Source organism: Acinonyx jubatus, chromosome D2 (assembly GCF_027475565.1).
Source record: "Acinonyx jubatus isolate Ajub_Pintada_27869175 chromosome D2, VMU_Ajub_asm_v1.0, whole genome shotgun sequence".
Lineage (NCBI taxonomy): Eukaryota > Metazoa > Chordata > Mammalia > Carnivora > Felidae > Acinonyx > Acinonyx jubatus.
The window spans coordinates 74,419,564-74,441,941 of NC_069393.1; the positions used below are offsets into that span (position 1 = coordinate 74,419,564).

The 22,378-nt window shown below is 43.5% G+C and overlaps 1 protein-coding gene across 4 annotated transcripts in view; it reads left to right on the plus strand.

The window, feature by feature from the left end:
* Positions 1-15,803, plus strand: part of SEC23IP (SEC23 interacting protein) — a 42,555-nt gene extending 26,752 nt beyond the window's left edge. For 2 of the 4 annotated variants that reach the window (XM_053206862.1, XM_053206860.1), the window contains exons 14-19: positions 3,781-3,936; positions 4,361-4,463; positions 5,940-6,125; positions 6,793-6,955; positions 7,434-7,535; positions 14,683-15,803. In XM_053206862.1, the coding sequence (XP_053062837.1) occupies positions 3,781-3,936; positions 4,361-4,463; positions 5,940-6,125; positions 6,793-6,955; positions 7,434-7,515 (690 nt within the window). In that variant the 3' untranslated portion in view covers positions 7,516-7,535; positions 14,683-15,803. Of the gene's footprint in view, positions 1-3,780; positions 3,937-4,360; positions 4,464-5,939; positions 6,126-6,792; positions 6,956-7,433; positions 7,536-14,678 lie in introns of all 4 variants that reach the window. The other 2 variants (XM_053206861.1, XM_027063249.2) reach the window with 2 other exon arrangements.
* The last annotated feature ends 6,575 nt before the right edge of the window (positions 15,804-22,378 follow it).

A 22,378-nucleotide genomic window follows, 5' to 3' on the forward strand; every position in this document is an offset into this window, starting at 1 on the left:
TCTTTCTTTTTATTTGTTACTATTATTAAGTTTATTTATTTATTATTATTTATTTTTGAGAGTCAGAGAGAGACAGAACATGAGCGAGGGAGGGGCAGAGAGAAAGACACAGAATCCCAAGCAGGCTCCAGGCTCTGAGCTATCAGCACAGAGCCTGACATGGGGCTCGAACCCATAAGCTGTGAGAGCATGACCTGAGCCGAAGTTGGATGCTTAACCGACTGAGCCACCCAGGTGCCCTATGTTTATTCATTTACTTTGAGAGAGACAGTTCACATGGGGAAGGGGCAGAGAGAGAGAAGGAGACCGAGAACCTCAAGCAGGCTCCGCACTATTAGTGTGGAGCCCAACGTGGGGCTTGAACTCAAGAAACTGTGAGATCATGACCTGAGCCAAAGTTGGACACTTAACTGACTGAACCACCCAGGAACCCTTTATTATTATTTTTTAAGTTTGTTTATTTATTTTGAGAGCGAGAATGCGGGAGGGTCAGAGAGAATGAGAGAGAGAATCCTAAGCAGGCTTTGCACTGTCAGTGTGGAGCCTGATGTGGGGCTCAAACCCATGAGCCGTGATATCATGACCTGAGGAAATCGAGAGTCGTATGCTTAACCTACTGAGCCACCCACGCGCCTCTAAAATGTCTTTCTTTTTAAACATGAGCAAACTTGAGCATACTTTAGCAAATGAAGGGCGGGTATTTCCTCATTTAACTGTGAAGGATCAGAGCACAGAAGATTTGTGGAGCCAGGGACTCTCTGTGACCAGGACGCTGTCACTGCATGCCCTTCTCTGGTAGTTGGCCTTCTCCATGAACCTGGGCTCATGGGTGTCATTGACTGTATGTTCCTTTCCTTATAGCTTTATGACCACAGAGGAAAAGGAATCTCCCCTGGTTGGTCCAGTTAGGAAAATTTACTTGACCTAGTTTGGGTCATAAGTCCATTTTGGCCAATTCATATTGCCTGGGGAATGGGGCACAAGTTGATTCACCCAGCCCAAGTCACATGCCACCTCTGTGGGGGGTGGTGGGCCAATGTGGGCAAGTAGGGTCTGTTATCCAAAGGCCTATGGGGCAGTGTGGACAATAGCCTGTGTGGAGGCTTGTTGCCAGAAAGCCAAGAAACTCTGCTTAAGCAAGAGAAAAGAAATAACATCATATTCTCCTTAGCCAGAACTAACCACTGTGAAGTGTTTGAACAAGCCCTTCTAGACTTTTATTTAAGCATATATTTGTACATATATATATATATATATGCTTTAATAAAAATGGGAAAATACTACATAGTGTTTTACCAAAACATTCTACTGCTATTTTCAAACACTATATTATGAATATATTCACATGTCTAAATATTTCTGTCATTTTTAATGACTGCCTTGTATTATTGTTTGGAAAGATAATGATTTATTTTGTCACTTACTTGTTACCGGATGTATTAGCTTGCTTGGGCCGCCGTAACAAGTATCTATCGCACGGTGGGTGGCTTTAAACAACGGAAACTTACTGTCTCAGTTCTAGAGGCTGGAAGTCTAGCGAGGTGTCAGCAGGACACGCTCCCTTTGAAACCTACGGGGAAGAACCCTTCCTGCCTCATCCAGCTTCTGGCGGCCCTCCAGGGGCTCCTGAGCTTATAGACATAGCTCTCCAGGCGTCTGTTTTCACATGGCTCCTCCTGTGTCTGCATCCTCTATGTGTCTGTGTCTTTGTCCAGATTTCCCCTTTTTATAGTAACACCAATCATGTTGGATTAGGGCCCACCTGAGTACCTTATTATAACTTGATTACCGCTGTAAAGACCCCATTTCCAAATAAGGTCTGAGGAAGTGCCATGTATCTTGTGGGGGACACAGTTCACCCATAACATCGGACATGTAGGCAGTTTTTGGTGTTCCACCTTTTTAAGTAATCCGGTGATCAACACTTTTTTTTTTTTTTAATATTTATTTTTGAGAGAGGGAGAGTGAGCCTGGGAGAGACAGAGAGAGAGGGAGACAGAGGATCCGAAGCGGGCTCCATGCTGATGGCAGCGAGCCCCATGCAGGGCTCGAACTCACCAACCTTGAGATCATAACCTGAGTCGAAGTCAGATGCTTAATCGACTGAGCCACCCAGTGATAAACACTTTTAAACCAATTTTCTGTGCACATTCTTCGTTATTTCCTTTAGCTAAATAAGTACAAGTGGGATAGCTGGGCCCAAGAACGCACACACAACATTCTGGTAATTCTGTCTACTTGCCCCTGAAAAGGCTGTGCCGGTTTGTACTCTGGCTAGCAGTTTATAGCATTGACCCCCGTCCGTTCTCCTCACTGACACTGGTGCTACCCTTTGCACATGGCTCCTTTACGGATAGTCAGTGCTGTCACTTTGGTCTCTTTCTTCTGAAGAAATAACTGTTTCGTGAAAACAGAGGACTTTTACTTTCTTTCTAGTATTTCATTGATCTGATAACCTTGTGGGGACAATGGCGCCTCGCTGTGTTTCTGAGCACTAGACAAGTTAGCTGTTGGCTCATAGGTCTGTTTGGCATGATTTCTTTGTAGAAGTGCTGATTTTACCTACTTTCCTGCTGAGTTCTTTTTCCCTTCACAGATACCGAAGAGTTTCTGTATATTAAGGGTATTTGGTCTTTGTCATCTGTGTGGTAAAAACCTTTTCTGGTTGGTATTTTTCCTTTTAGCTTTGGATTTTCTTCTTTTTTTCTTGTCTGGAGCTGGGGGAAGTGGGTAATCTTGGGAGCACATCCTGTGTGGCCCTCATCAGTAGCAGAAACCATTGAATTTGCACATATAAGGACAAGCCAAGGCGTGTGCAGTCCACACTTTGTTGGAAGGGGCAGCCTAGTGTAGTCGAGGGTGCATCGGAGTGGGAATGAGAAGTCCTCGTTCTGCCACCCCGGCTGAGTGCTCTCGGGTGAGTGGTGCCACCTGTCTGAGCTTAACTGTCTTCATCCAAGGGGTGACATGATCATCTTGCCTACATCCCTTTCAGTGGGCCTCTGTCGTGCACGTGGGGATTGTTCTTCGTTCTCAGGGTACTCGGGTGACAAAGGCCTGTATCCTGCCACTGAGCAGCAAACAGAAGAGCTTTGTAAACTGTAGAGTGGCACCAATGTAGGTGCTTTTTCTTAATCTCGACAGTTCTCAGCGGGCTGCGACACTCCATGCAAGCTGTCCCAAAACAGCTCTTTGGGGGCACATCGTTTTCCTAATGGAAAGCAACTCGCTTGAACAAACGAAGATGGTCGCTGGAATAGAAGTAGCAGTTGGCAAACGCCAGGCCCTGTGCTTAGCCCTTCATGTGGATTAGGTTCTTGACTTTTTAACCCCATTATGAGTTTGGCATTGTTATGGTCCCCGTTTTATAGGTGAGGAAACAGACTAAGGCAAGAGAGGTTAAGAAACTTGCCCAAGGTCACGTAGTGAGGCGTGGAGCCAGGATTCAAACTCGGGCGGTTTGAAGCTAGAGTCTGCAGTTTTAAGGGTAATTTATAACCAAAGTAAATAGAATGCTTACTGTGTACTGCACATACTATGCTGTACACCAAGGAGAAATATAGACAGAAGATGGAGAAGCCTGTGAAGATTTTAAAGAGAGAGTTTTTAGTCCCTTTTAAAACAGCTGTGACAGTGATTATAAGCCTCACGAGCCGCACCTAGAATGCCATCATCTATGTTGAGGTGATTTTAACTAAGTGCAGTTCCAGCTTGAACTTGTGAATTTTCTATTATATGCCATTGGAATGATGATCTTTCATTATTTTTGATTCTTCCTAGGTTTCTGTTGTTTACAACTCATTAGACTTTGAACCAGAGATTTTCTTTGCCTTGGGATCTCCAATTGGCATGTTTCTCACTGTTCGAGGAGTGGATAGGATAGATGAGAACTACAGGCTTCCCACCTGTAAAGGATTCTTCAATATTTATCATCCAGTGAGTGAATTGAATTACTTTTTATTTTGCAGGAGATGAAACACCCACGTAGAAACACCTATCTGGATCATCCTAATAGCTTCTCAGATCCTTATTTCTTAGGAACTAACTCTGATTTTGAGGTACATAGAGCTCAGCTCTCTGTCCTAATAGAGAACCGTCTGATGCTTTCCAATAAACTTCTCTACCAGAGAGCCTTTGTTCAAGGAAATATTTCTGTTGTTTTGCTTGCAAAGTAATTTTACCCACAAACGTGGAAGTCTCCTCATAATTACCAGTATAATTATACTGGTAATATACCAGAATAACCTGGGGGAAAAAATCAAAATCTCTGGTTTGCTGGTTATCCGTTTGGTCGCCCAACTGAGATACGTAACTCAAGATAAAACAGCTTTTCCTGAATTTCCAATTCTTCCCTTTACAGCTTGATCCAGTGGCGTATAGATTAGAGCCTATGATTGTTCCAGATTTGGACCTGAAAGCAGTTCTCATTCCCCATCACAAAGGCAGAAAAAGACTTCATTTAGGTAAAAAGCAAATACTGTAAAAACTTGTTTCCTTCTTGTCATTTTGGAATCTGTCAGTCCTAATGAATTAGGTGTTTCCTGTCATTTGTAATTGAATTATGAAAATTTTAACACTAAGTTCTTTCTTGATGGGATTAGTGTTATTGAAATGCCTGCTGTGTTTAGAACCCATTTATTAGAACATTCAGAGGAACTGTGAAGAAAGGTTTTGAATGCGTTGCTTCTCCTTGTTGACTTTTTCCTTGAAATGGCGTTCTAATGGTTGAGATACTTAGGAATGGGGGAAGTTGGTAATAAAATGATGAGACGCATAGATTTTGATAGAATTTGGTCATAATTTTTGGAGTTGGGAAGCCGAGTAACATGAACTAAGGACCAACAATCAGGAAATAAACCCTATGCTAAGTTAAGTGAGCTGTCATGTCCTTGCTAACAGGATAAACTTTTCCCTTTAAAAATGTTCATTAAACATAGTGGATCGATAATAATTCCAAGTGGGGTTTAGGTTTCTGTTATGCCAGTTAAGGGTGTATATTACTCATAGGTTTAAAGGTCTGGGTGGAAAGGATGGGAGTGTAGCACCGAAGAGCGAGGAAAGTGATCATGCCTTTTTATTTGAAAGTGGGGGTTTCCTTTCCTTTTTTTTTTGCTTACATCATGCTTTTAAAAAACATTTACCTCTTTTTTGTGGCACTTGGGTGGCTCTGTTGGGTAAGTGTCTGTCTGACTCTTGATTTTGGCTCAGGTCATGATCTTGAGGCTTGTGAGTTCGAGCCCCGCATCTACCTCTGTGCTGACAGTGTGGAGCCTGCTTGGGATTCTCTCTCTTTCTCTCTCTCTGCCCCTCCTCCACTTGCACTCACTTGCTGTCTCTCTCTCTCAAAATAAATAAACAGTAAAAAATAAATAAAAATGTATTTAACTCTTTTGGACTTAAAATGAGAAATTTGATACTCAAATACCTTGAGTTCAAATAGGATTTATTAGACTGAAGTAGAAAAGGTTGAAGGGGCAGGAGTTTTTTCATTTTTAAAGAAGTTAAATTGTGGTTATGTCAGAATCTCAAATTCTCAAAACCATTTTACCATTACAGATTAGAAAAGCAGTCCTCTTTTAAATCTTATGGGTCTATTTTTTTTTCTTCTAACTTATGGTAAAAAAAAAAAAAAAAGCACGTGAATTTTTATGGTATTTGAACTCTTCTTTTCTCTTCTTTTCTTTTCTTTTTTGGAGAGAGGAAATGTATACATTTTGGCTGGATTAGCTTTAGTTGTTAAAAAAATGACAGAGTAAGACTCCTCAAAACATTTTTATATGTTGAAAGTTCTTGGCTGAGAAACTCTCGTGTGGTTGGCGTTTAAGGCCTTGAGGGGGTCTTAACCTGTCTGAGGACGGTGCTAACTTTTGTTTTAATTTTCATGGTACAGAATTTTACCCAGTGCTAATTCACTTGATATGTCGTCTTAATCTCTTTAGAGTTGAAAGACAGTCTCTCTCGTATGGGATCTGATTTGAAGCAGGGCTTCATCAGCTCCCTGAAAAGCGCTTGGCAGACATTGAACGAGTTTGCCCGCGCTCACACCTCTTCAGCTCAGCTTCAGGAAGAACTGGAAAAGGTGGCCAATCAGATCAAAGAAGAAGAAGAAAAACAAGTCGTTGAAGGTAAATTTAACCTTTGAGGCATTTTCTAGTACAAATGTCGTTTGTAAACATAATACTTACGAATTGTTCAATGAGGCCTTTCCATTCTAGTCTCTTTTGTTAAAATGTTCTTCCTACAAAGGAAAATCTGTTCTGATAAACTGCTTCAGAATGCGTGTCGGCCTTTTCCTGGAGTTTCCCCTGATAGTTGCTGGACTTTTTTACTCTGCAATCTTAAATTTTTGTCGAAACTCCTAAGGCCAGAATGGCATGTCAGAGTTGAGAGCTAAGCTCGTATTCGGCATGTTAAAGGCCCGCTCGCTGTGAGAAGTTATCTTGCTGTTGTTGAACTGTGTCATTATGTTGTAGACTTTACCTGCATAGTCAGGTCATTGTGCCGTGATGTTTTTTGACTCTTTCAGATTCTAATTCTGTTTCCTTTCTTTCTGCAACTCTCTCACCCCTTTTCTTCAAAACTGCTGTCAGCTCGTTGGCTCTTTCTCCTCTCTCTCGGGTAACCAGCCCCTCTTCCTTCCCCCGGCTCTTTGGAGGAATGGGAAGGGAGCCTGGTAGCTCCCCAGGTCGCTACGTGTGGCAAGTGATATTCTCTTGAGCCCAGAAAGTCAGCTAAAGTCAAAGGATAATGATTAAGTGATTGACTTTGATATTGAAATGGTTTAAATTCTAGCAGAAAAGATTGTTGAAAGTCCAGATTTTTCCAAGGATGAGGACTACTTAGGAAAGGTGGGAATGCTAAACGGAGGCCGTCGAATTGACTACGTTCTTCAGGAAAAGCCAATAGAGAGTTTTAATGAATATCTTTTCGCTCTTCAGAGTCATTTATGCTATTGGTAAGTGTCTTCTTCTTTGATAACATTCCCGTGGCCTTTAGGTGCTAGCACATACAGTAGTTTTAGGGAGACTCTTTTGCGGATTTATCACTTGGGATGGAATATTAATTTCGGCGGCCGTGTATTCAGAATCAGTATTTTCCCCCTTTAGTTTGTTGTCCACAAGATGGCAGTGTGTCATCTGACTTTGACCATAGGCCTTTGGTACTTGCACACTGTTTCTGTAGGGATACCTTTCACAGAATGAGAGCGGTGGGGACTTTGAAAAGCCACCCTTTCATATTGCGGCACAGCTGTTTTGTAGCTGATCGGTATCCATCCAGTTTTTAAGGGCAGCTTTAAGGCTACACTACTTTATTTTCATTTGCCTTTCTTAGGTAGGTTGGCGAGAACCAAAGTTGCATTTTTCACCTTTATGCATAGAGGTTAATTTCTCCTCATGGTCTGTTAAGTAAAAATGTTCTTTTCTTTGTGATAGGGAATCTGAAGATACTGCCCTGCTGTTACTTAAAGAAATTTATCGAACAATGAACATTAGTCCAGAACAGCCCCAGCATTGATTGGACTTCAGTCTCACTCTGTGAGTTTATCTTTATTATGCGTATACATTGTGAATGTTTCATTCTGAAGTCTTTTTTAGTTTTTGTTTTTTGTTTGTTTGTTTAATGTAATCTCTGTGCCTAGTGTGGGACTAGAACCCATGACCCTGCGATCAAGAGTCACATGTTCCACTTGGACTGAGCCAGCCGGGCACCTCTCTGAAGTCTTTTTTATGGAGTTGATGTTGACTATAATTTTCTCTTTTTTCTGTTTCTTCCTAGTAGTTTGGTTTTTTTTTTTCCTTTTTTTAAAAAATTCAGAATAGAGACCTTAAAGAGGGGAATTGGTTTGCAGTCTACATTTCTGATGTGTTAACAGTTTTCTAATTCCACATCAAATTTGAGTTCTTTTGTTTTCAATTTCTTTCAATGAGACATTCCCAAGAATATCAGTTAGGAGTTGTTTTGGTTGTAGGTAGCAGAACCCAGCTCACTGTACCTTAAACGAAGAGAGGTTTGTTTTTCTTGTGTCATTTGTTGGGTGAAGTCACTGGACATCCACACTGTTGGCATCTTTTCATCTGCACCTCGGCTCTTACTCCACAATTACAAGACGGGTCCCGTGGTTCCAGGCATCATTTGAGACATGAATACGGGGGAAAGGATTGTCCTGTTATATCTATTCCTTTTAATTAGGAAAGCAGATTCACTAATGAATTTGCTATTGACTAAGCCTGTACCACATGTCCCGTGTCTCCTCCAACCCCAAACTGCATGGAGGGTTATAAAAGCAATGCTTTATGTGCCCCAGTCCTTATAGAGGGAAGGGGCAGAGAAGGGGGTTAAACCTGTGAAGAACGAGCCAGCCTGCGTTCCTGATGGTTCTCCTGAGACCCCGACACCTCCTCTTCCTCACTAGATGATACATCATTTACAAAAAAGGGGTGTGTTTTTTAAATAGCTCGAAATTTTGAAGCCCTTCAAAGCATGAAATACAAGTGGTGAGCTCTAAACTGTGCAGTCAAAAGTAGTTCCTGGCACTTTTTATCTTTCTATTAATAAATGTAAAGTTCAGCCTCCACCTTATTCTGGAGAGGTGACCACTTTCAGGATTGCCCTCGAGGGATCGCCTTGTGCATATCCAGGCTGGTATGTGTGCACGTGGAAACAAAGGGATCTCATTGAACATATTGTGCTACTTGATGGTTTCCATCAACCTTCTCACTTGTGCAGCTTGTATTTTATGTTGGCTGGTATCTTTTTCATTCTCTTTAGTGGCCGCATAGTAACCTCTTGTGTGGCTGTACTCCGTCTTATTTAGCCAGTTTCCCATTAATGCACATTTAGATCATTCCCTAATATATATTAGGGAGTCTTAGTCAACAGAGTAGGTAAGAGGTTTAAAAAAGCCATTTTGCAATCAGGCTCTTGATATAGTTTTACCAGTTCTCACCATTTCTGATACTATAGTACTAAAATAAACTGGAGGTGATGTCAAAAGCTACCCCAGTTCAGATTTTCAGTTATAAAATGGTCTGTCCTTTGGTTGACAAATATTTATTCAGTACTTATTGTGTGCCAGGCACCAGTTTTCATGCTGTGGATAAATGGATAATAAGATAGCCTTCTCACCTTTAAAGAGCTTCCCTTCTCCTGGGAGGAGAGCAGTAGTAAACCTGTGCTTTCCCCACAAGTACATTCCAGATATTGGTAGGTTTTGTGGAGAGAGAAAATAGGAAGACGTTGCAAGTGATGGGTAGCTACTGGGAAAGGCCTTGCTGGGCGATGATGACATTGGGTTTGAAATTTGAAAGATGAGAAGGAGGTGGACATCTGAGGATTTGGGGAGAAGAAACAGAAGGAAGGGCAGCTTCCTTCTAAGGTCATGAGATGGGAACAGACGTGTCACGTTTGAGGGACAGCAAGCAGATCATTGTGGCTGGTGGTAATAAAAGAGGAGAGGAGTCAGAGAGGTGGGCGGGCCTGGTTCTGAGGTCGCTGGTAAGGCCTTTGCATTTTACTCTGAGTATAATGGAAACATGGAAGGCTTTAATGGGCGGAGTGACATGACTTGGCTTAGGCTGTAGAAGGAATGCTCTCGGTGCTGGGTGGAGGGCAGACTGCCGGGCAAGAATGGTGGAAGGGGGAGTTGTGAAGAGGCTAGTGGTGACTGACGAGGGCTCTGGTGATAGGGATGGTGACAGATGGCTGAGGGCAGATCTGTTGTGGAGGGAGGGAAGTCCAGGACTTCCAGAGGAATTCATCGTAAGCGGGGAAGGAATGAAGTTGAGGATGACTCTTAGGATTTTGAGGTGAGCAGCTGGGTGGATGGTGTACCTTTCCTGGGAAGGCTTATGGACAGAGCAGGCTCTTGGGTGGGGGTGGGGGTGGGGAGTGGGGACGAGGAATCCGTAGTTCTGTTGTGTTAAGTCAGTAGTTGATGATGTTGTGAAGCTGATGGCCTGAAGCCCAGAAGAAAGTTTGAGCTTAAGGTAATAACCTTGAAATCGTTCATCAGCATATACTTGGCCGTTTGAAGCCAGAAACTGGATGGGATCACCTTGGAGTGAGTAGGTGGAGAAGAGAAGAGGTCTGGTGGAGAAGGAGGAGCCATAGAAGTGAAAGAAAATTTGGGGGCTTACGATCTCAGAGAAGCTGAGAGAAGATTGCTTCAAGAGAGAGTGGTCAGTGGTGTCCAGGGCTGCTGACACAGAGGTCAAGAAGGAGGAGGGCCAAGACTTGGCCGTGTGCTTGAGGCTCGAGGAGGGCGTAGAACTTCACTGGTAACCTTGTTAACACCATGGCAGAGGTAGAGTGGGTTGAGGAGAAGTAAGGGATCAGATAGGAAAGAGTTCTGCTGTGAAGGAATAGAAATAAGATGGGGGGACATTTCATGATATTAAGGTATGTTTGCTACTGAGAACGACCCAGTGCTGGGGGGAGAAAATGATAAGACAGGAGCAAAAGGGGATAATTGTGGAGGAAATACTTGCAAAGGCAGTGCAGGAAGGGGCCTAGGTCAAGTGAAGCGTTTAGCCTTAGGAAAAGAACAGGGATGCATCTTTCCCGGTGCCAGATGAAGGAGAGGAGTGTGGACACTGATGCAGATAGGTGGTGACATTGGTGGTGCCTTCAGGGATCTTCTTTCGTCTGGGGGAGGACGGACAGTAAATAAACAATTGAAGTGTGCCAGATAGTAAAAAGTAGAGCAGCAGGGTCAGGGGGAGAGGGAGTGCATTTGGGATGGGACTCGTTGCTATTCTGTATCAGATGGTGAGGGACAGTCTCACTGATACAATGTCTTTGGAGCAAGTGAGCAAGGCGGGTATCTGGGGAAAGCCCATTTCAGGCAAAGAGAAGTATATATATCAGAACATAAGAGCTGCCTCATTCTTTGTAATGATTGTGTGCTACTCCATTGACTGCTACACTATGTGGTTTTTTTTTTTAATCAAAAAAATGTTTTAATGTTTATTTTTGAGAGAGAGAGAGAGAGAGAGAGAGAGAGAGAGACAGACAGACAGAGCATGAACAGGGGAGGGGCAGAGAGAAAGGGAGACACAGAATCTGAAACAGGCTCTAGGCTCTGAGCTGTCAGCACAGAGCCCGACGCGGGGCTCGAACCCACAGACTGTGAGATCATGACCCGAGCCGAAGTCAGACGCTTAACCCACCAAGCCACCCAGGCGCCCCTGTGTTTTTATTTTTTAATTAAAAAATTTTTTAATGTTTATTTTTGAAAGAGAGAGAGAGAGAGAGAGAGAGAGAGAGAGAGAGAGTGTGTGTGTGAGTGGGGGAGGGGCAAAGAGAGAGGGAGACACAATCTGAAGCAGGCTCCAGGTTCTGAGCTGTCAGCGTAGAGCCTGACACAGGGCTTGAACTCACGAACTGTGAGATCACCACCTGAGCCTAAGTCAGATGCTTGACCAACTGAGCCACCCAGGCACCCCTACACTATAGTTTTTTAAACCAGCTCCTTGTTAATAGGCATTTAGGTCATTCTGGTCTTTTACTAGTATAAAGAAGGCTTTAGTGTTCATAGTATTTAAGAGTTGCATTGTATTCCATTTTATAGTTCTGTTATTTATGAAAATACTTAATGTATCTACTATTGTCGAGTGTTTAGATGTTTTCCAACTTTGTTATAAATAATTCTGACATGTAGTTGCATATGCTTTTTGCACATATCTGGGATAAATTCCTACATGTAGCATCGTTGGATTTAAGAGTATTGCACATTTTAAAGGAATTTGGTGTGCTTGGCTGACTCATTTGAGCATCCGACTCTTAATTTCAGCTCAGGTCACGATCCCAGGATTGTGGGGTCAAGCCCTTTATTGGGCTCTGTGCTGAGTGTGGGGCCTGCTTTGGATTCTCTCCCTCTCCCTCCCTCTCTCTCTCTTAAATAAAAACAACCAAAATAAAAGGATTTTGATCTATACTACCTATTGCTAAATTGCATTTCAGAAAGGTTTCTTGGTTTTCATGTTTACCATCAGTATAAAAGTGCTGGTTTTCCTGTACCCTTGCCAACACTGGGTATTACTATTTTTAAAAATTTTGCCTATTTGATAGCATAAATTATTATAATTGTTTTAGTTTATATTTCCATTATTAGTGAAATGGAACATTTTTGGTATATTTAAGTGTCCATTTGTATTTTTTGTCAGTTGTCTAGTCTTAACCTATGTGTGTTTCTCTGGATATTTTTGTTTCTTAATGATTTATATTATAATATTTAAGGATAATAACGTTTTGTCACTGCAGAGTTTTTTTTCCAGTTTGACATTGGCCTTTTATTTTTGCTTATGCTTTGGATTTTGGGGGTTTGGATGGGTAGAGAATATGTTTTAAAAATACATAAGCCAGTCTTTTGAGATTACTTACCATTTCAATAATTACATTTAATTTTTTGTTTTTATATAGTGTTTTAATTTAACTTTATAGGTTAGAAAAATATATTTTAGAAGAATAGAGGGATTTAACTTTTTTCTTAGTTGTTTTGCCCATGCCATATATTGAAATACATCCTTTTGTCATTGATTTGATGTTTCTATGATAAGTTCTTGTTTGACATTTTTATTATATGCCCAGTATTGTTTTCTTTTTTTGATGAGAAAACTGCTTTTAAAAAATTTATTTATTTAAGTTTATTCATTTACTTTGAGAGAGAGCGCAAGTGAGGAAGGGGCAGAGAGACAGAGAGAGAGAGAATCCCAAGCAGGCTCTGGGTTGCCAGCACAGAGCACGACATGGGGCTCGAACCCATGAAACTGTGAGATCATGACCTGAGCTGAAACCAAGAGTCGGACACTTAACTGATTGAGCTACCCAGGCACCCCAAGAAAATTGATTTAAATTTTTTTTTAATTCAGTGTCGTTAACATACCGTGTTATATTAGTTTCAGGTATACAATATAGTGACTCACCACTTCCATACATAGCTTAGTGCTCATCAGGATAATTGTACCCAGTCTTTGTTTTCTAGGTTTTTTGACATTTCTTCTATTGACTTACTCATCTGTCTACCATATTTTACTGACTGCAAGTCGTATATTTTCCACATTTTATCTTTACGTTTGGACTGCATCTTCTTTTTTTTTTTTAATGTTTATTTATTTTTGAGAGGGACAGAGAGAGAGAGAGCACGAGCAGGGGAGGGGTAGGGGGAGAGGAAGACACAGGATCCGAAGCAGGCTCCAGGCTCTGAGCGGTCAGCACAGAGCCCGATGCGGGGCTCGAACTCACCAACCGTGAGATTATGACTTGAGCTGGAGTCAGCGCTCAACTGGCTGAGCCACCCAAGTGCCCCTGGACTGCATCTTCTAATCAGGTGTTGCCTGGATGGTAGTTGACTTCTTGCCAAAAGGGGTTGCGTTATTTTCTCGCAGTTACTGGGTGGGGCACTACCAACCTGAGCCTGCTTAAGCTAATTTCTCTGCTTCAGGTTTTTGGACGATGCTGCTAGTATGAGTTCAGACACAAAATTTGTGGGCTGGCAGGGCTGGGGGACCAGTTCACATACCAAGGAATATCTTTTCCCTTCTTCCCATCATCAAGGAAGAGGCGTGCAGACTTCTTGGCTGTCCTTTGTAGAGGAAGGGTTATTCTTTTTACCCCTCATTGAGGCTGTGGCCATTCTGTGTCCCCACTTTTTGTGATGGTCTCTGTCTCCTTTTAAGAGTCTGTATCCTGAGCATCTTTTTTTCTTTGCCTAAGATGGGTGCCTGAAATGATGGTACATCTCACAATCGATGGTGTCTCACACTTTGTGAAATACGGTGTTTTAGTGACCGTAACAAAGATTTTGCTGTCTGGCGGTGCAAGTTCTGAGTATACGACGGTCTTGGCTGTTGTCGCAAATGACTTTTGAAATGACCCAAGTTCCCCTGACAGTGTCTTTCCACAAAAGAAAGCAAAAGCTAGCATGAAAAACTAAGAACCTTTCTCATTTCATACAGAATTTTTCACTGCTCATTGTTTTACTTCTCCTTATACTTGGTTGTAAAATTTGGGCCAGAACTTTGGTTCCTGAGACTGTTGTAATAGTATATGATAATTGAGAATATGAACAGTCCTTCTCTACTTGGTTCGTGTAAGCTTAGGTCAGTTTTATTGAATAATTTTATGTTTTTCTCCTTTAGTCCTTTTTAGAAGTATTCTCTAAGGGGCTCCTGGATGGCTCAGTTGGCTGAGTGTCCGGCTCTTGATTTTGGCTCAGGTCATGCTCTCCCGGTTCGTGAGTTTGAGCCCCGCATTGGGCTCTCGCTGACAGTGTGGAGCCTGCTTGGGATTCTCTCTCCCTCCGTCTCTCTCTCTCTCTCTCTCTCTCTCTCTGCTCCTCCCCTGCTCATGAACGCTCTCTCAAATTAAAAAAATAAAAATAGAAAAAGAATTGTTCTTTAAAAAGCCTGTCATGAATCTGACAGAAACTTTCTCACTTATTTTCCATACGTGTTTTGTTCTGGAGAGCTACCATGCTGGCGACTCTCAGTGAACGCTCCTCGCCTCACGTCCACCCCCGTGGAAGGCCTGAGGCCTTGTGCTCACGGGCTTCGGAGGCACTTGACAGTATTTCTTTTACTTCAGGAAGGAATAACAGTGCATTAGTGCGTTATTACTGTAACTTTGTGAAGTTCACCAGGTATTTTCTTTTTCTTGTAAAGGCTTTCTTGTCTTTCCAGAAAGTCGGGCAAGAAATTGCATTGCTGAGAAAACCCTCAGAAGACATTCCCAGTTTGCTCCCATGATGGATGACAGAAAAGTGGTTCATCGGCGTTTGCTCAGAATTTCTCACATGTAGGAAGTCGTTTCAAAGAAAACGTACAGAACAAAAAGACAATGGAGAAAATCAGTACCACATGTGGACAGTATAGATAAGAAAACGTAATTTGAAAAATGATGCAATTAAAAATTCCTCAGATCAGTTTAGTTGTACAGCTGTCAGAGTAATGCGTGATATCAATGAAGAAATATTTGTAGCATGCAGATGGTTATTTCTGTTTCTTAAAAACCTATTGTCAATGGGCCATTAAACTTGCATTTTTTTAAATTAATGTAGTATGTTCTTTTATTCAAGTATGGACTTCTTGAGAAACTATAGTAATACGACTTTCCAAAAATTTATATTCTACTTTCAATGTGACTTGTAGTTTCGAGCTGCTTTAATGAGGGGTCATTGGTGTCTAAGAGGAAGTAACCAAGAGCACTTATATTCCGAGTTGAATCTGAGGTTTTATGAAGCCTTTCAGGCTCTCGCTGAGAGCGTACTTGTGGAAAGAAGTAAGATGCTCCAGAGGTCCTGTGAAGTGTCCTCCGGGCACATCCGCGTCCGCTCGCAGGGGTGTGGGGAGCAAATGAGAGGTTTTCCGTTTTGTCATCTGAGGAGCTGTGCAGTCGCCTCATTGCTAAACTTTCAGTTAATATGAGAACCAAAGTAGACTTTTTAGGTTTTGGGGTGGGTTTTTTTTGTTCGTTTTTTTGCTTTGTATTAATTTCACGTATACCAAAGTATTTCAGAGTATGAAATGTATTGCTTCTAGACTGTAGATCTACTTCCTGGAAAGACTGTTCTGTAATATTTCACTTTGTTTTACTATGACTTTAAAATCAAATTATCTTAAATATTTTCCTAATACTACATGGGAATGCCGATTTTTCTTCTTTTGTTATGCTTTAGAAACATTTTACACTGTTTACATAGTTCTCATGGAACATAGAATTTTTTGAAAGCAACATATGATACACATTTTTTTGTGTATATATTCTAACTAGTGTGAATAAAACAGTAATGGCATTTTTAAAAAGCAGCATACGTCTGTATTTCTCGTCTTTCTTAAAAATGTTCCCGTGAATATTCCTGCATTCATTTACTTTTCATTGTGAGTACATGCTGTATGTGGTTTATTCCTAGCATTTACTCCTAATAATAGAATTAGGACAGAACAACTTTAGAGCTGAAGTGATCTCGGGCAACATGTGTTCATCCCAACCAACCTCATTCTCTGGCTGAGGACACAACGCTAAGTGCCTTTCTCTGACTGCAGACCGGGGCTGGAACACAGTTTCCCTGACTCCGTTTTGGCCTTCATTTCTCTATACCTAGTACTATTGTTTTTCACTTAATAGCCACTTATCTTCCCCAAACTGACGACATAAAGAAAAATGAGGGTTGTTTATGGATACTAAACAAAATCCAGTTTGAATTTTCAATTGACAAGTGGTTTCATCTGCCTATGTCTTTTGAGTCTTGTGCAAAGAAGAAACACCTGAACCAGTGTGCAAAGAATAAATTGTGTACCAGCTGAGTTTCAGGAATTTTGAGATTTTAACACTTGAAACACGTATTCGAATTTTTTGGTGACTCTGCCTGTGGACATGTATTTGTATTACTCTTCAATTTCCGTTAAAAAAAAAAAAGCGCATAGTTGGTAGTTCCCATGAGGGCGGAATCGGCATCTATTAGCATGTTGTTCACTATTGATAGCATATCAGGCCTGGCACAGTCATGTCTCATACTAAGGCGCTTTCCAAATATTTCTTGAATAAAAGAATTTTAAGAATCAAAAACATGGTTTAACGCATGGAAGAGGCCTTGGAAGGCCATCCAGATCAGTGGTCTGCAAAACTGAGAACTTTCACCAAATTCCAGAACATAACCTAGACGTGAGCATAGCTTCCGAGTCCAGCTTGATCTCCCCCCCCCCCCCCCCCCCCCCCCGCCGCCTCTCGCCTGGAACCTCCCACCCCAGCCCCTGATCCAGGTTAATGTCCTCACTTTCCCCAGGTGAGGAAGGTCATCTCTTGTCCTTCTGAAAGGGTTTCAGACCCAGAGTGTGGGACCAAAAAAAGCAGGATTGTCTGAAGTTGGAGGTCCCGAGTCCTCATAAAACCGATGATGGTAACCTGGCTGGTTAAGTTGATGTGTAACAAGGGGAGAGAGCTCTGTAGCTCTGATACACCTGTGTGTTTCCTGGGTCTCTCAAGTAAGGGTGTTTTCTCAAAACACGAGTGTAATCATAACTACACAGATTATATCATAGTAGATAACCGCCATCCCGGCGGGAAGACCGTATGTGTGAGATAGTCACGACATGCGGTCTGACTGTGAGCAGTGACCCTGACCCTGCGTTCCTGCTGTTGGGCCCTCTCCTCGAGATGTCTGTCATACTTCCGGCAGGTTATCAGTCTTGTCCTGCCATTTCACCTCCGAATGAGCTTCCCAAACCTTGACAGCCTCGTAAAGAGCTCTGGCACCCATGCGCCCTGGTGTCCAAGCCCTCGGCTGTGGCTCCTGGGGCAAGACTTTGTCCCCAACTTGTCGGCAGGCACGGCGTGTTTTGGTTTTGGTCCGTTTCCTCTGCCATGCGATTCCTCGACCCCGCAGTTGTGTGACACGCAATGGAAATGTGGGGAAAGTGCGTGTGACAGCACCAGGCACGTAGCAGCACTCAGAACGCCCGGTTCTGTCGCCAGGAGCACTCACGTCGGGGAAGACCCAGGCCTTCGCGGCTGGCTCACGGCCGCTTCTCTCCTCCCTGGGTTGTACTTCTGCCAGGTTTCTTGTAGCCGAGAGCAGCTAGCGGCTGTGCAGGTGCGTGAAGCATGGCGGCCTGGAGGAGGCGGTGGTCATTAGAAAGGAGGATGAGGGACAGCGGAGCCAGTGGGGTGGGATGGCGGGGGTGGGGATGCTAACGCTTCTTTGCTGCTTCGCGCAGGTCAGCAGGACCGTTAGCACCTGTGGGCCACCAGGGCGGCTCAGTCAGTTAAGCGTCCGACTCTTGATTTCGACTCCGGTCACGATCTTGTGGTTTGGGGGTTTCAGCCCCATGTCGGGCTCTGCACTGATGGTGTGGAGCCTGCTTGGGATTCTCTCCCTCTCTGTCTCTCTCTCTCTCTCTCTCTCTCTCTGCCCTTTGCACGCACTCTCAAAATAATAAAAATATACTTAAAAAAAAAGAAAGCACCTGTGTGTTACTTCTGCATGCCCTGATTCCCTAAGCTCTTTTTGGGATAAAGATCAAGAAAACATGTTTTTCCTTCTTAAATTCTCTTTTCTCCCTGATATTTCGTTTTCCTGCTTTAAAACATCAACCCTTCTAGATTTCCTCCAAACTCACTGGCCCCACAGAACACTTGGAAGATGACTTCATGTTGTGACCACCAGGGGGAGCTCGTGAGACAGCGCAGCCTCTTCATACCTCAGTCTGAGGTCCAGGGGACCGATTTTACGTGGGTGGTATACACAGGTAATATCGCCGGAAACTACCACAAAATACAGTTCAGCATGTGAAACCGCACGATGACACCTCAAACAGACCGGGGATTATCAAGGACCCATTCTGGAGCTAGTAGATTCGTTAGAGGGTGAGCTGCAGGTTCAGGTTCATGAACAGGTGCAAATGGCATCCTTGGGATGACCCACCATGTTTTTCTTTCATTCCTTATGTTAAAGAGTGACTTCTAAGAGACTCTACTATGGAAATTTTCACGTACTCAGAAGTATGGAGGATGGTATAATGAATCCCCTGGTACCCTTCCCCTCCCTTCGGAGGTATTGGCAGGGACAGCCTCTTGAGGTGACCTAAAAGGACAGGTAAGTAGTGGCCAGGTGGGAAGTGGGGAAGTGCATTCAGGATGTGTGGGAGGCTGTCACGTGGGAAAGGGCGTCGCCCGCTCCCGCCGCTGGAAAAAATTAGGTTGTTTAGGCGTGAAATGTGAAGAAAAGAACCCTATGAGTGTTTTGAGTCTGATTGTCATTAACACTGTATTTTTTTAAAGTTTATTTATCTTGAGAGAGAGTGGGGGAGGGGCAGAGAGAGAGGGACAAAGAGGGAGAATTCCAAGCAGATTCTGCACTGTGGGCACAGAACCGGACGCGGGTCTTGAACTTATGAACTATGAGATCGTGACCTGAGCAGAATGCTCAACCGACTGAGCCACCCAGGCGCCCCATTAATATTGTTTTAAAGACAACATTCCTAGTGGCGCCTTTTCTTTCGGTAGCCACTGAGTAGCATTCGCTCTTGTGGACAGGAGCGCAGTTTGGAATATTGGCAAGTGCTCGTTAACCTGTGCCTCTCGTGTCTGCGTCCAGCTGTTTCTCTTCACCGGTGAGGAGTTGCAAAGCTGTTTTGAAGGGCACTTCTGACTCCCAGAGAAGCTTCAGGTAAACAAGGATGCTATCGTTGGAACGTTCCTTCCCGGACGAGAGCTGGGGTGGGAACCTGGGGGGTTTGGGCGCCGACTGTGTTTCCGGCACTGTGCGTGCTCCAGCTCTTTAGCATAGTTTTTACGGGAGCCTGTTGGAGGTGGGTGTTACCCCATTTTACAGATGAGAAGACTGAGGCTTATAGAAGCCAGCCGTGTTGCTGGGGCCATACAGTTAGTGTCAGGGCTGAATAAAGTGCACCTAAACCCCCCAAATGAAAATATGGGAAGTCCTCTGAAATACTCACAGACTGCCTTCCTGCCTCTGTATGGAAGCGCCTAGGCAGTGACGAAGCTTACTGCATTATTATTGCATAAGCCAAATCATCCTCAAAAGATACCTTTGAAAGAAAAGGATAAGTTTTAGGAGCTGCGGATTCTAATGGGCTTTGTCGTTTTGGCCTGAAGTGCTCTTGTTTGCTTTGACAGAGGGCTAAAAACTTCTAGTTAATGAAGATTCCCAAATATTGGCCTAAATGGGACCTAGACGTTTGCACAACGACCCTCTGAACTGAAAAGGGAGGAATAAATGCAAGATGGTCTGTTTGACCTCAGAGTGTCGAAAGCGTCCTGGTCTGTGTGCCCACCCTGGGCTTTGCAGAGACCACTGCCAGGCTGGCCGTCCTCAGGCCGGTTCTCCGTTCTCCCTTCCATGACCCGTTTGCCTCAGTCCCAGGTAGCCACAACACCACCCTGGCTCGTCAGTCCAGCCTGAACCTCAGCCCTTCCAGCTTGTCCTCAGACGCTGCCCCTGGCTTCCCCATCCCACTGAGAGGTTTTCCTTTGTTCCCAATCTCCTGTCCCCCTTGCCCTCTTCCCCAGCCTCTCTCTGGCTTTGCCTTCTGCTCCCTCCATGAATCAAGCCAACTCTACACTCTCCCCAGTGGCTTTTTTTTCTTGGCTGTGCTGCCCCGAGCTGCGAGTCCGGCCTCTCTGTGGGACCAGAGCCCCGTCCCACCTGCTCCCTGCACCTGTCTCGGCCCCATGTGGCCGCTGCCTCCCCCAACCCCTGTGCCTCAGTTTGGTCTCAGGGGTTTATTCAAAAAGCACAGTTGAACAGGGGGAAATGACTAATGGGATTCCAGCCTTTGCCTTCAAAGGACGTTGAAGGGAGGCGAACAGACATGTAGACCCTTTTGCCCCTCTTCCCCAGCCCCCACGGCCTCTGCCACGCTGTCCTCAACCTGGTGCCGCACCCTAGGCAGAATAGCCACGTCAGAGTGACAGGTTCCCCCCTGAATATCCGAAAGCCACGAGAAGGGAGGGTAAACGTCTCCACCCTCTGCTCTCCCGCACCCCTGTGTGGCGGGTCACCTGGTGAGGGGAGGTCCTTGAGCCACCGACCAGGTGCCGCTTCTAAAACACACAGAGGTCCCGGGACGTGTCTGTTAGGCTGGGGAGCTCACCTTCACTTCAAGGATCCGGACTGAATGCATTTTGTTGGTCTGAACAAAAAAGCTTTAATTACAAAGCCTCCCCTGTGAAAAGATACAAAATTCCCCCCCTCCCCCCCCCACCGAAGTATCATCTTGTGTCAAAAAGTTTCTCTAAATGGGATCCATGATTGCTTTTACTAGGTAAATCTTTCCGGATGCCATCTAGAAATTACTTAATTTGCCTCTTTTGGAGTGTCGCTTTTCCATCATTCATTACAACTTGCTTTAGGTCATGTCTTGGTCATGTGTGGCAACAGGACAGATTTTGTTACTTTGTTCAGCATTTGGGCAGGAAGCTCTTGACTCTTGTGTTTGAAACACGAGTTGTTTGGCAATCAAAAAGAATGAAATCTTGCCATTTGCAACTATATGGATGGAACTAGAAGGTGTTATGCTAAGCGAAATTAGTCACTCAGAGAAAGACAAATATCACATGACTTCACTCATGTGAGGACTTTAAGAGACAAAACAGATGAACATAAGGGAAGGGAAGCAAAAAGAATATAAAAACAGGGAGGGGGAGGGGACGGTGGGTGATGGGTATTGAAGAGGGCATCTTTTGGGATGAGCACTGGGTGTTGTATGGAAACCAATTTGACAATAAATTTTATATATTAAAAAAAAACAGGGAGGGGGACAAAACATAAGAGACTCTTAAATATGGGGAACAAACTGAGGGTTGATGGAGGGGTTGTGGGAGGGGGGATGGGCTAAACGGGTCAGGGGCATTAAGGAATCTACTCCTGAAATCACTGTTGCACTGTATGCTAACTAACTTGGATGTAAATTTTAAAAAAAATTAATTAAATTTAAAAAAAGAAACACGGTTGTCAGGTACAGTTGCTTTTTACCCCTTGAGACTTTGCCTCATTTTTTTTTTTTTAGCTCAAGCGCCTTTCACCTAACTCCCTTCAAAATTCATTTCCCAATGCCTTAGATGGCCCTACATGGTTTTTCCTTTTCCCAAATTAGCTTTGTCAACACCCGAATCTCGCACGGCTCTGGTCTCTGGACTACAGTGTATTATTACCTTCCTCTGTCATCACTTTCTGTCGATGGGGCCCTGTGGAGTTTCGTTGTCTACGAAATGACAATGTTTTGTTACCTGAAAATGATAGTTTACCTCAACTGTTGTCAAATATAATGAGTTCTGAATTGGCGATTTGGAGTCTCAATAAGTCTCCTCCAGAAGAGACATGAAGATTAAGGTTTCTGATCCTTGGGCATCACTAGTCAAAACATGTGCTGCTTCTGTGCAGAGAATGAAATCCACCTGCTGGCTGGAATTTAGAGCCACGTCTGCTTTCTTCGGTACTGAGAGAAGAACATAAAGTCTTCTCCTTGTCATATCTTAAAGTTCTGGAAAGCTTTCTTGAACAGCAAGAGTGAGCGTGTGCAGTAAACTGGAAGTACGTTCCCAGTCGCCAAGCCTCAAAGGGAAATGAATATTTAAAGTTGTTTTTATTTTATAGATGTTTCATTTTGCATGGTGCAAATCCCAACCAACTGAAAAGTGGCCACTTTTTATTTTTCTGGCTAGAATTGAGTCTTCCCCCCTAAGGAAGAAATTGCTTCACAAAATTTATAGGGTGAACTTATAGCCACTTAAATAGGAAGAGGACATGAACAGATAATTCACTAAAAAAGACTAGTACACTTGAAATGAAACGTTCATGCTTGTTACTTATCTCAGAAATACAAACTAAGAGGGAAGAAGAAGGACATTTTTAAAAAACTGC